The sequence below is a fragment of the Embiotoca jacksoni genome, unplaced genomic scaffold (genome assembly GCF_022577435.1).
Source record: "Embiotoca jacksoni isolate LCO1_2020_lvr unplaced genomic scaffold, fEmbJac1.0.p SCAF_48, whole genome shotgun sequence".
Classification (NCBI taxonomy): domain Eukaryota; kingdom Metazoa; phylum Chordata; class Actinopteri; family Embiotocidae; genus Embiotoca; species Embiotoca jacksoni.
The window spans coordinates 745,381-759,595 of NW_027185401.1; the positions used below are offsets into that span (position 1 = coordinate 745,381).

The 14,215-nt window shown below is 41.2% G+C and overlaps 2 protein-coding genes across 2 annotated transcripts in view; both read left to right on the forward strand.

The window, feature by feature from the left end:
• The window catches only part of retreg1 (reticulophagy regulator 1), a 28,738-nt gene extending 22,383 nt beyond the window's left edge, over window positions 1–6,355 (forward strand). The window contains exons 6-11 of the mRNA XM_069170133.1: window positions 401–518; window positions 879–963; window positions 1,300–1,422; window positions 1,679–1,749; window positions 2,328–2,451; window positions 2,539–6,355. Coding sequence (XP_069026234.1) covers window positions 401–518; window positions 879–963; window positions 1,300–1,422; window positions 1,679–1,749; window positions 2,328–2,451; window positions 2,539–3,053 — 1,036 coding nt within the window. The 3' untranslated portion in view covers window positions 3,054–6,355. The remainder of the gene's footprint in view (window positions 1–400; window positions 519–878; window positions 964–1,299; window positions 1,423–1,678; window positions 1,750–2,327; window positions 2,452–2,538) is intronic.
• A 1,089-nt stretch (window positions 6,356–7,444) lies between these two features.
• On the forward strand, window positions 7,445–13,371 carry LOC138210693 (uncharacterized). Its single transcript, XM_069169984.1, has 2 exons — window positions 7,445–9,129; window positions 10,357–13,371. The coding sequence occupies exons 1-2, from the start codon at window positions 7,471–7,473 to the stop codon at window positions 12,088–12,090; spliced, it is 3,393 nt and encodes a 1,130-aa protein (XP_069026085.1). The 5' UTR covers window positions 7,445–7,470; the 3' UTR covers window positions 12,091–13,371.
• Window positions 13,372–14,215: the final 844 nt, after the last annotated feature.

Sequence of the window (14,215 nt, forward strand, 5' to 3'; positions counted from 1 at the left end):
CAGACACAGAGGCAGGAAGTGAAGTAGACCAGGAGACACGTGGGGGTGAGAGACTACAAAGTAAAACAGGAAACAAAAGACTTGAGTATTGTGGAAGTATTATTCTACTTACTGTAGAACCTGCGCGACTACTACGACTACTCAGATGGAGTGAATGTCTAAAACTCAGAATTACTGGGATATTTTTTCGGGAAATAAGAGAAATAATCCCTGTTGTGATGATGGACTCGGACAAGGCAAGTAGATAAAGTTGAGTGTCGCCTGCATAGATTGTGACAGTCGCACAGCACCAGTAAATGATCTTCATTGTAATATCTTGGTTTGTTTTCGCCAACCAGCCACCGAATCTCCTTTTTTTGTTGTTGGGAGGTTTAAAATGAGTTATCTTGTGTCTCTGTAGCTGGGAGATCATCGATCCGGGCCAAGACAGCCGGTCCGGGACCGAACCTCAACTGGGCGACTCGCTCAAACTCTTCCTCCAGGAGACGTCGGCTTTCAAACAGCAAAACCCAGGCAAGGTGAGGCAGAGACGGGGCCAACGTCTTCAGACTAACCGGAGTCGGACTCTCAGGCTGAGTAGAGGCATTCATCTTGCTTTTAAACTTTAAAAAAAAAAGTTGAAATAAACATATTTCAAACAGTAAAATGATGTGAAGCTATATCTCGGTCATTTCTAAATATATCTTGTTATTTTTTTTTCTTATCTTAAAATACATATTCATGCGAATTGACCAGCTTATTAAAAGATAATGAATAAACTAGGAAAATGCCTTACAAAAATGCGATACGACTGTTAACGTCTGTGTTTGGAGGTAAAGGTGGAAGTCACCTAGCTTAGCTTAGCATAAAGACTTGTTTTTGTTTTTTTTCTCTTCTAGTTCTGTCTGCTGGTTTGCAGTTTGTGCACCTTCTTCGCTGTCTTAGGACGCTACATTCCAGGGATTGTTATCTCATATGTTCTCGGTGAGTCGACTTACACGAAAAGGTTCATTTTGATTACCGGGAAGAAAATAACGCTTAAATTAAAGTTGTCTGGATTAATGAGGTCATAGCACTTGAATGAGATGTATAGCAGTCTGTCATCGGCATCACTTAAATCAGTGCCATCGTAGCAATTAATTAATAAAGATTGTGAAGATAGATTCTAACCACAGATATGATGATTATCAAAGATTGTGCCTCAACACGGTGAGCAAAACACTCTGCAAATGAAGATCAAAATGACTGTTCAGTGTGTTTTTATGGCACGGTAGGCTGCAAACGAGTTTTCTTTTATTCTCTTTGAATGTTTTTCTGAAGTGCTGGGCGTCTTCCTGTGGCCTCTGATTTCCTCTCATGAGGTTGGTTTGTGGCTGGAGCCAGTTCTGCAGAAGCTGGACTTTGGCATCGGGGAGTTTTTTCAGAAGATCAAAAAGAACCATGGTAAATATTCTTCATATTCATATACAAGCTGTCAGCACAGCAGCGGTGGAAAAAAAAAAGCTTGAGTAAAAGTCTTATAATAATCTGTCATTTTCTTTGATATCAAATGTACTCGAGTATGAAAAAAAATGCTGGTGATCAGAATATTTGAGATTTATGAAGAAAAAAAAAAGCTTTTAATCACTGTTATATTCTATTTATCTGAATATTGTCAATGATTCTCAGCCCTGTTTTTTTTTTTTTTTACTCCTTTCAGAGAAGAGACTCCTGCAGGCTCAGACTGAGAGAGAGGGCATCGAGTCGGATCTCTCCTCGATGTTCCCCAAGGTCGGCTGATCATCTTCTCGTCTCTCAAATCTAATTACGCCTGTGTTGACTGACACGGTCCAGTTTAAGCAAACGAAATCCAGCTCACATGATTCACATCAAGCAATCGAGGGTCTGTGCCAAACTTGATGCCAAAAACAAACAAAAACTGCTTTTTAGATTTCGTTCTTCAAGCAGAAATACCTCGTTGCTGTGCGATTACTTCTACTACTTACTAAGTTATTGCATCATCATGCTGCACTTCATTCACATGCAACAGGAACTTGTTGTATATCCTTATTTCCAGAAAATATCGGTAACTTTGTAAGAAGATTTCAGCAACAATTCTTGTTGTTTGGTGTCATAATTGTCATAATTTAACAAATTTTCTTTTTCTAAATCATTTTGTCTTTTAACCATTAACACGTTGCTTTTTAATGTATTTTTTTAAATTCCTACTTTAAACTCACCTCTGCATATTACAAAATAAGATGTTTTTTGTGGCTCCGCCCACTCAGGTTTGAGTCCAACCAATTAGCAGCTCCGTCCTGTTTTTAATTTGTTGGCGATGTAAAATCTGACGTGTTTCGCTCCCACAGCTCGACTCCACGGCGTGTAAAGAAATGTCGGTGTCGGACACAGAAGTGTCGGACGTGACGTGGACGGACAACGGTACTTTCAACCTGTCGGAAGGACACACGCCACAGACTGAGAACTCGGAGGGTACGTTGTGTCAGCGTGTCGCGTCCTGCTCGCACTTACTTTATTTCCTGTTTTACAAATAACTTGTTTTTACCTTCGAACTCACAGACCTCGACAGAGAAGAAGTGTTCGCCGGTGGCCTCCCAGAATTCCCTTCACTTGACAACGGCGCGACGACCAACGGCGACGACGACGACGACCTCAGCCTCGGCCTTCCCTCGCCTCCACCTCAGCCCCAGCAGCCGATCAAATCCAAGCCTCCTCCACACAGAGACCAACCCATCGACAAAGCCCTCGAATTGGTCAACCAGATGGCAGGCGACGTCATCACCGCCGCGGTCGCCGCCGCCATCCAGGAGAGAATAGAGGCGGCGGTCGGCTTCGCGGCGGCGAGCGAAGACGCCGAGCGGTCGAGACTCCGGGAGTCCAGCAGGCTGCTGGAGCTCACCGAGGAGTCGGACAGCGAGGTGGAGGACTTTGAGCTGCTGGACCAGTCGGAGTTGGAGCAACTGGAGGGGGAGCTGGGGCTCGGAGAGGGGAAGGCCAAGGCCAAAGAAGAGGACGCCGCGGCCGACAAGCCGGCCTCATCGGGATTCTTCTCCAAACTCCTCAGACGCCACTGAGTGACGAAAAGCTGGGGGCCGCGGGGAGGGCGACGGGTCACGGAGGACACGTAGAGGGGAGACGGAGGTCTTGTGGTCGCGGATGACTTTTTTTTTTTTTAATTTCTCTTTTTTCCTGCAGAGCTAATGAGCTACATTTAAAAAAAAAAACTAAAATCAGATCAGTTGGGTAAATACGGAAAGCGATGTCGCTTCGATCAATAACAGCCAAGCCTAATGTCGAGGTCAGACGACACGCGGGAACCGAAAATGACCAGCGGGTGGTGCTGTTGCTTGAAATTGTTAACTGCGGTACCGATGCTGAGCATTAAATTTAATTACACAGTCTCGAAGAGGTGCGAGCGCGTAGGACTTTAGACAGAAGACGAAAAAAAACTTCTTTTCCATTTTGTAAATTCGTGTTGGTTTTTTTTCTGCATTTCGACCCACAGGATGAAAAAAAACGAGTCAAATCACAGGAATAATTTAAGACTCTCAACGTAACACACTGGCCGTTATGAAATACAACAACAAAAAAACATTGTGTAGTCTGATCTCGGCAGAACAGGCTGTCGATTGGTTGCGGACAAAATCGCCTGCTCTTGATTTTTAATCGGTTTTAGTCAGTCGCCATGGTTACAAGCAGCTGGAGGTCACTTTAGTATTTATAAGCATCATATCAACACTTGGTATCGACTAGTATCACTTAGTTGTGAGCAGATTTAAGTTTTTATTTGCGTATTTGTGAACAACTTTTACGCGCATCTTGTGCTGCTGCTTAAATTATAAATGAGTGATTATTAAGAAATTGCAAGACAAAGTATATTTATTAACTGCTTATACACATTAACAAATCACGTACACAGGTTTTACTTACTTAATAATTAAATGCTTTCAGCCATATTTAGAGTTCTTGTAGCGGACAGTTTTCTTAGTTGGAAAGAAATACTGTATTAATACATATTATGCATAAAATACATAAATACTAAACAATAAATAATGTATTTTTATGTTTTGATCAAATTAGAAAACCCTTCATATTGTTGCCACAGTGTTAAATTCATTATCAGTCCTTTATTGTCTGTTTAAAATATTTGTTATATCTGCTTACAATTAAATTATAGTGTCTCACAAACCATTTGATAGATATTTAATGCTTAGAAATGCTAAAAGGAGGTAAATTTCAAAACTTTTAAAATTTGAATCCCAGCCTGAATGTATATCTACATTACTTCTTAAATTCTAGTTTTTCTGTACACAAAATGTACATTTTACCCGTGAGGTGAAGTCAGACGTCGTTCATGTGTAACACAACTAGCTGGATTTAGTTGCAAAACCCTCCAACCACTGCTGCTACAACACAGACCTGTTCACGACACAGCCAACACTCGTACAACTACATTACCCAGAATGCACACAGACACGACAATCACTTTCGTGGCCATCAAATCATCGCCAATACTCTAATAACTGTTTATGGTTCGATCAAGAGTTAAAAGAAGGTTTTTATGTTTTATTATTGACTTTTTTTGAATTTTTTATGTAACTTTTTTTTTTCACGAAACATTTATGTAGTCGAGGGACTTTTATTTTATTACAACATGCAGCAGGTCTCAAAATTACTATGCATGGTAATCTCTTTTTGAGACATAAATATGTTTAAACATAAAACTAACTTTCCTTCTAGTTCACAGATTTTTTTTTTTGTGGCTCGCTTTTGGTTCCACAACCTCGTAACAAGTCAAAATAACGAAACCAAATTTTTATTTTAAGCTGTGACATATGGTCACTATTGTCTAACCATTGTTTCACGAGTTGTTTGAGCTTCCTGCTGGGAGGCACGGTCTGTTTTCAGTGAATGTTTCCCAGAATGCCTTCACCCTATTAAAAAAACAAAACACATAACAGTTACATTCCTACAAAGCCGCGACACAAAACCCAAAGTGAAAAAAGGCTTCTGTCCACTTCTGTATCATCTCATACAAAATTTACAAACCATTTTGTCTGTTTTCATCACTAAGACATGATGATACATGGCCCAGTTAAATCTGGCTCAAACTACTTTTGACCACTAGAGGGCGAAAGGATCCCAAAGTAAACTCACAGCAGTGGGCATTCAGCTTATCACAATGTGTTACTGTATATAAATATGGATTTAGCTTTTAGGTCTGACTCTGACAAGGGAGGCCAATACAGAACTGCCAAAAAGTGCAATACCACCGAGGGCCACTAGGGGTTGGCTAAAAAAAAAAAAAAAAATTTTTTTTTTTTTTTTTTTTTTTTTTTTTTTTTAAAAACCCACCTCTGGCTCCATATAGACTCCCATTCAACTTCTCTCATGAAATACAAAGATAGTATTTTTTTCCACAAGTCATTATGGTGTCCATAATTAGATATTAGGCCTTAAAAAATGGTATGTCTTTGTCTGTTTGATTGACAGTCAAGTTGTGTGTGGATGCGCACTTTTAAAATTTTAATCTCAGTAAAGGCGCCGAAAGCGTCCAATCAAAAACGAGCAACCTTGGGCTTCAGGAGGAAGAGACACTAGACCGAGTTTAAAAACAATCCTGAATGCAGTTACCGGCAATGAAAAAGACCCAAACGGTCCCCAAATATCAAGCAGCCTGATGATCGACCAATTGAACATTTTTGTTATTTTACCGACACTCTAAAGTTCATGATGATGATGATGATGATGCATCAGGTCAACTCAAAGTACACATGGGACTCTGTTCTTTGCATGATCCAAAATTAGACTTAGATCAAAATGTAGTTTTTTTTATTTATTTTTGAGATGGTGTATTTCTATTTGCACCTTAATTATAATTTTTTTTATTTAACAACGCACCTACAGGTCTACTGTGTCGAGTACCAGCCGTGGATTCAGCAAATGCTCGTAAAGAAAGACTCGGCTGTTTCTTTCACATGCCTTTTTTCTTTCTTTTTTTATGATAAAGACACACAGCAATGTATAATCCTCTTGAATGAATCATGTAATGCCTTGTCTTAGCGTAAGATGACAACAGAAATACATGTTTGTCAGTGCCTAACGCGACTTTGTAGTGGCTGCAGTTCATTTTTAGCTCATGTGTTAATAAGGCGCAGAAACGTTCCCAACGTTTAAGGCTTCACTAAATAAAGATCTAATCATGTGTCAGACCTCTAATTTTCATTTACCCTCTGGTGTATCGTGGTGGCTTCCCATGAAAAGTGAGAAATCATTCGAACAGCCGGTACAAAACGATGTTAGTGGATCAGAACCAAAACGCAGAAACAAAATGTAATTTTATGTCACAGCAACGTCAATAAAATGTTGTAAAGCGCTCTGTAGCGTCATTTATTCGACCTCAGCTGAGCATGAGTATTGCCTCGTGCCCGAATGCCATTTTGGACATCTGTAATAAGAATTATGACGAGTAATGATGCCGTAGAAGTACTGCAGATATATTTACGTACATATCTATGTAAATGCCCTCAACAAAAGTATAAACTTCTTTTTGCTCTTTTTTTTTCACGACTTGAAGTAAAACTCTTCTTTGAATGCGCAAAAAAAAAGTTTATTTCTCTTTATTTACGGTCCAATTCTCTCGATTACTGCACAGATACGCCTCCGACTGGTCGCAGTGAAAGGCCTCTCTAAAACGAGCAGCTTAATCACGCAACAGGATGCCGCAGACGTCGCAGGTTTTGAACCAGTCGGCGGGCCCACCGCGGGAAGGTTTCGCCAACAGCCGTGAACTGAACGTTGATTTCATCGCCCACGAGCCTTCTTCAACGTCGTTTTGGAGAATTTGCGTCCCGACCGGCTTCACCTGCAAACAGCTGCGTCGTATTTACCGCGGACAACGAGGAGAGTCCGTATAAACGGCGCCCTCTTGTGGCATTCACGAGAGATTTTCTATACGGACCTAAACGGAAACGTCAGCGGTCGCGGAAGTTCATTTTTTCCATCGGATGTTAATATTGTATAAGTGTATATTATCAAAACTTAGATAATAGCCCACGTCTGAGGAAAATGTTGATCTTCCCAACGGCCTCAACTTTTCTCTCATTCACATGACGTAAAATTTCATGATTGCTTGATTAAAAGAGAAACAGGGAACTTGGATAGAAAAAAAAAAAAGTTGACGAGTTGTTGTTTCGAAAGGGGAAATGAGTTGTGTTTTTTAAAAGGGTCACAAAAACAAGATCTCTCTCTAATCGTGCAGTCTGATAACCCTCCCTCTTCCTTCTGCTCTCAAACTCAGCAGCTCCAGTGGCATTTCCTTGTTCCCTCCTTCAGATCTGCAGCTTGAAGATGGGCGGAGCCAACATGGGTCGAGTCTAAGAGCTGATGTCCTCATTGGCTGCAGAGTCACATGATATTTATATCAGAGCTGAAACTAGTTTCACTTTTCAGTAAGTGAAACTCACACAGTCACTGCTGCTGAGAGGTGAAATGGAGCAGAAAGGAGTTCAGTTGGACCGAGAAACCTTCTCTTGTTCCATCTGTCTGGATCTACTGAAGGATCCTGTGGGTCTTAACTGTGGACACAGTTACTGCATGAGCTGTATTGAAACCCACTGGAATAAAGAGGATGAGAAGGAAACCTACAGCTGTCCTCAGTGCAGGCAGGCCTTCACACCGAGGCCTGTCCTGGTGAAAAACACCATGTTGGCAGCTTTAGTGGAGGAGCTGAAGAAGACTGGACTCCAAGCTGCTCCTGCTGATCACTGCTATGCTGGACCTGAAGATGTGGCCTGTGATGTCTGCACTGGGAGAAAACTGAAAGCTGTCAAGTCCTGTTTATTCTGTCTGGCTTCTTATTGTGAGAAACACCTTCAGCGTCATTATGATGTCGCTCCATTAAAGAAACACAAGCTGGTGAACCCCTCCAAGAAGCTCCAGGAGAACATCTGCTCTCTTCATGACGAGGTGATGAAGATGTTCTGCCGCACCGATCGTCAGATTATCTGTTATCTCTGCTCTGTGGATGAACATAAAGACCACGACACCGTCTCAGCTGCAGCAGAAAGGACCGAGAGGCAGAGAGAGCTCGAGGGGAGTCGAGGAAACGTCCAGCAGAAAATCCAGGACAGACAGAAAGATGTGAAGCTGCTTCAGCAGGAGGTGGAGGACATCAATCAGTCTGCTGAGAAAACACTGGAGGGCAGCGAGAAGCTCTTCACCCAGCTGATGAGTCTCCTCCAGGAAAGAAGCCGCGATGTGAAGCAGGAGGTCAGATCCCAGCAGGAAACCCAAGTGAGTCGAGTCAAAGAGCTTCAGGAGAAGCTGGAGCAGGAGATCGCTGAGCTGAAGAGGAAAGACGCCGAGCTGGAGCAGCTCTCACACACAGAGGATCACAACGAGTTCCTGCACAACTACCCCTCAGTGTCAGCACTCAGTGAGCCTACAGACTCATCCAGCATCCATATCCGTCCTCTCACCTACTTTCAGGATGTGACAGCAGCTGTGTCAGAGGTCAGAGATAAACTACAGCAAGTTCTGGGTGAAGAATGGAAGAAGATCTCAGTGTCAGTGAATGAAGTGGACGTTTTACTGTCACAACCAGGACCAAAGACCAGAGCTGGATTCTTAAGATATTCACAAGAAATCACACTGGATCCAAACACAGCATACAGATACCTGTTATTATCTGATGGGAACAGAAAAGTAACAGTAATGAATCATGATCAGTCTTATTCTGATCATCCAGACAGATTCATTGGATGTTGTCAGGTCCTGAGTAGAGAGAGTCTGACTGGACGTTGTTACTTTGAGGTGGAAATGAGAGGAAGAAGAGTTGATGTAGCAGTCGCATACAAGAATATCAACAGAACAGGGAGCTGGAAGGAAAGTGGATTTGGACGTAACAACAAATCTTGGTCATTAGATTGTTCCAATAACAGTCTTTGGTACAACAACATTCAAACTCCCGTCTCAGGTCCTCCACCCTCCAGAGTGGGGGTGTACCTGGATCACAGTGCAGGTACTCTGTCCTTCTACAGCGTCTCTGAGACCATGACTCTCCTCCACAGAGTCCAGACCACGTTCACTCAGCCGCTCCACGCTGGACTTTGGTTTTACAATATTCATGACACTGCTGAGTTTTGTAATCTGATATAATCTGAAGTGTTTCAGGTTGCAGTGGGTTTAAATGCGTCTTCTGTCCCACAGCGTCTCTGAAATCATGACTTCGTGTCATTTCTTAATGCAAAGCTGAGCTCAACTAAACATGGGGTCATAATTTATGCAAAAATGTGCCCAATTGATCAAGTTGTATTGGCTGTTGGTGGCACTATTTACTTTGATCACTATTTGCATGCATCACGTTAAATCAGTGCTGCGCTGCGTAAGATTAAACGCGCCTCTCAATGAGTCTTTAAGCAGTGAAGATGGAGGAGGATTTCAGCACTCTGTGGAAAGACTGCGTGGCCAAATAGTGCAACAATTTAAGAATAATGTTCCTCAATGCAAAATTGCAAAGAATTTGGGGAATTTATGATCTACGGTACATAATATAAAAAGATTTAGAGAATCCAGAGAAATCTCTGCATGCAAGGGACAAAGGCCGGAAACCCATATTGGATGGCTGTGGTCTTTGGGCCCTCAGTGTAATATAACACAGACATGACTCTGGAATGGAAATCACTCCATGGGCTCAGGAACACTTCCAAAAATCACTGTCTGTGAACTGATCAGTTGGGTAAATATGGAAAGCGATTTTGCTTCAATCAATATCAGCCAAGCTTAATGTCGCGATCAGACGACACACGGGAACAAAAATGACCAATGAAATGATCAACGGCGGTACCGATGCTGCGCATTAAATTAAATTACACGGTCTCGAAGAGGCGACGGACGCAGGTGCATTTTTATTGATGGCAACTTGAATGCACAGACATATCATGATGCGATTCTGAGGCCCGTCGTCGTGCCATTCATCCGCCGCATGTTTCTGCGTTTGAACAAATTACCAAAATGTCATTCAAAAACGCTCGAAAGAAAACAAATACTTACTTTTCTCCATAGATGTGATTTAAAATTTTTGCAATCAAATTGATTGATTAAAAGAGAAACTGTGAACTTGGATATTAAAAACAAAAAGAGTTGACAACAGATGAGTTGAGGTGAACGATGTTTGGAATGGGGAAATGAGCTGTGGTTTTTAAAACGGTCACAAAAACAGGATCTCTATTCGTGCAGTCCGATAATCCTCCCCCTTCTTCCTGCTCTCAAACTCAGCAGCCAGTCTGTCCACATTTTTCGTTGTTCCCTCCATCAGAGCTGCAGCTTTAAGATGGGCGGAGCCAACATGGGGTGAAGTCTAAGAGCTGACGTCCTCATTGGCTGCAGAGTCACATGATATTTAAATTAGAGCTGAGCAAAAAAACCTCTCAGAGTCCGCTGCTGTTGCCGAGAGGGGAAATGGCGCAGAAAGGAGTTCAGCTGGACCGAGAGGCTTTCTGTTGTTCGATCTGTCTGGATCTACTGAAGGATCCGGTGGGTCTTAACTGTGGACACAGTTACTGCATGAGCTGTATTGAAACCCACTGGAATAAAGAGGATGAGAAGGAAATCTACAGCTGTCCTCAGTGCAGGCAGGCCTTCACACCGAGGCCTATCCTGGTGAAAAACACCATGTTGGCAGCTTTAGTGGAGGAGCTGAAGAAGACTGGACTCCAAGCTGCTCCTGCTGATCACTGCTATGCTGGACCTGAAGATGTGGCCTGTGATGTCTGCACTGGGAGAAAACTGAAAGCCGTCAAGACTTGTTTATTCTGTCTTGTTTCTTATTGTGAGAAACACCTTCAGCCTCATTATGATGCTGCGACATTCAAGAAACACAAGCTGGTGAACCCCTCCAAGAAGCTCCAGGAGAACATCTGCTCTCGTCACAACGAGCTGATGAAGATGTTCTGCCGCACCGATCAGCAGAGCATCTGTGATATCTGCACTGTGGATGAACATAAAGGCCACGACATCGTCACAGCTGCAGCAGAAAGGACCGAGAGGCAGAGAGAGCTCGAGGAGAGTCGAGGAAACGTCCATGTTTTTGACGTGAAGCTGCTTCAGCAGGAGGTGGAGGCCATCAATCAGTCTGCTGATAAAACAGTGGAGGGCAGCGAGAAGCTCTTCACCGAGCTGATCCGTCTCCTCCAGAAAAGAAGCCGCGATGTGAAGCAGGAGGTCAGATCCCAGCAGGAATTCGAAGTGAGTCGAATCAAAGAGCTTCAGGAGAAGCTGGAGCAGGAGATCGCTGAGCTGAAGAGGAAAGACGCCGAGCTGGAGCAGCTCTCACACACAGAGGATCACAACGAGTTCCTGCACAACTACTCCTCAGTGTCAGCAGTCAGTGAGCCTACAGGCTCATCCAGCATCCATATCCGTCCTATCACCTACTTTCAGGATGTGACAGCAGCTGTGTCAGAGGTCAGAGATAAACTACAGCAAGTTCTGAGTGAAGAAAGGACGAAGATCTTGGCGTCAGTGAATGAAGTGGACGATTTACTGTCACAACCAGAACCAAAGACCAGAGCTGGATTCTTAAGATATTCACAAGAAATCACACTGGATCCAAACACAGCACACAGACAGCTGTTATTATCTGATGGGAACAGAAAAGCAACACGAATGAATCAGAATCAGTCTTATTCTGATCATCCAGAGAGATTCAGCCAGAGGTGTCAGGTCCTGAGTGGAGAGAGTCTGACTGGACGTTGTTACTTTGAGGTGGAGTGGAGAGGAAGAGGAGTTTATGTAGCAGTCGCATACAAGAATATCAACAGGAAAGAGGGCTGGAAGAAAATGAGATTTGGACACAATGACAAATCTTGGGCATTACACTGTTATCAGAACAGGTTTTTGTTCAACAACATCAAAACTCCCGTCTCAGGTCCTCCATCCTCCAGAGTGGGGGTGTACCTGGATCACAGTGCAGGTACTCTGTCCTTCTACAGCGTCTCTGAGACCATGACTCTCCTCCACAGAGTCCAGACCACGTTCACTCAGCCGCTCCACGCTGGACTTTGCCTTCACAACATTCATGACACTGCGGAGTTTCGTAATCTGATATAATCTGAAGTGTTTCAGGTTGCAGTGGGTTTAAATGCGTCTTCTGTCCCACAGCGTGTCTGAAATCATGACTTCGTGTCATTTCTTAATGCAAAGCTGAGCTCAACTAAAAATGGGGTCATAATTTATGCAGAAATGTGCCCAACTGATGAAGTTGTATTGGCTGTTGGTGGCACTATTTACTTTGATCACTATTTACTTTAATCACTATTTACTTTGATCACTATTTACATTCATCATTATTTACTTTCATCACTATTTACTTTCCTCACGATTCATTTTGATCATTATTTTATTTACTTTGATCACTATTTACTTTCATCACTATTATCTCTGATCACCATTTACTTTGATCACTATTTATTTTCATCACTATTCACTTTGATCATTATTTACTTTCATCACTATTTACTTTCATCACTATTTACTTTCCTCACTATTCATTTTGAACATTATTTTATTTACTTTGATCACTATTTACATTCATCATTATTTACTTTCATTACTATTTACTTTCCTCACGATTCATTTTGATCATTATTTTATTTACTTTGATCACTATTTACTTTCATCACTATTATCTCTGATCACCATTTACTTTGATCACTATTTATTTTCATCACTATTCACTTTGATCATTATTTACTTTCATCACTATTTACTTTCATCACTATTTACTGTGACAATGTATACAAAGTAGGTAGAAAAACCTTCACATGAATCAAACAACCGAATCACTGTTGTGCCATATTCGTAAAATATAATAGAAATCATTATAATATGTATAAATCCAAGTAACGACTAAACACATTTCATATTAGAAAAAGGTCATGATGTAATTCTTATAAATTACTTTAATATTTGTATTCCATTAACTTTAAAAAGCATGCATTGTGCAGTGGACCTTGTAAATGTATTTTAATTATTGTAAGCAGAAAACATTTGCAGAAAGTGTAAACAGCAGTTCAATCAATCACAATGGTTAAAAAAAATATAAAACACAGGGCAGCAGGTGTTTTGATCACATTCTTTATAAATATATTGAAAATTCTGTCAATGGCTTTGCATGTTTGTTTTTCTAATCTTAAAACAGTAGATATGCTAGATTTATTTACATGTAAAACATTCAGACATTTATGTGGAACTGCAGTTATCTTTTTGGGAATTGTGCATCATTTCAAATTTCTTTGACTTTGTGAATCCCTGATTTTAGGTGTTTATTAAACTTTAGATTTGGAGTGATGATGATGTTTAAGTGAAAAATAAAGTAAGGTTAAACACAAATGGTGTGTATTTCATTTCTTCTGTTTGTCCTTTTTTTTTGTCAACTGGGCTTTTAATTATCAGCACTCTCTGGTGGTCAAATAGTGCAACAATTTAAGAATAATGGGCCTCATTCACCAACCGTCCTTAAGAAGAAATTTCTTCTTAAACCCCACTTATGCAGTTTTTACTAAGATGCTGGCATTCACAAATGTTTTCTTATTAGGGATTTTTTTCTTAGGTAAGAACAAAATCTACGTAGACTCAAGAGCACTCTTAAGCACCTCTAAGTGCTGAAATGTTTGTGCCAAATAATTGGTGAATGTGTTTTCCTCAATTCAATAGTTGTATATTATTATAGGATTTCATCTACAATGATATTTCTTTGTTATTCATCATTTTTATCATTATTTTCATGACTTTAGATAGAATAATCACTACACGAACACATTGACGACAGCTCCAGATTTGCTGTCTGGGTTTGACAGTAGGGAATTGTTTGTTCGTAAATTAAAAATTTATTTGACTTTTACAGCGTAATAATCTTAATACAAATACAATTAATCTCAAGCAGGGAAACACCACTAAAAAAAAAATCTGAGGTTTCAGTGTATTTTTTACTTTTTGTTTCTGGGTTTGGAACCAATGTTGAAGCTTTCCATGTCAGTGTTTTGGCCGTTCACTCCTGCATGTAAGATCAGATCTAAGATCAGACGTGGGGCAGGTGAACAGGATCTGGTTTCAGGTGAGATCAGATAAGAGATGACATAAGACTTTATTACTCCCACAGTGGGGAAATTTAGTTGTCATAGCCGCATAGAAACACAGTTAGGGGAAAAATAAAGGTGCACACAATAAGAACACA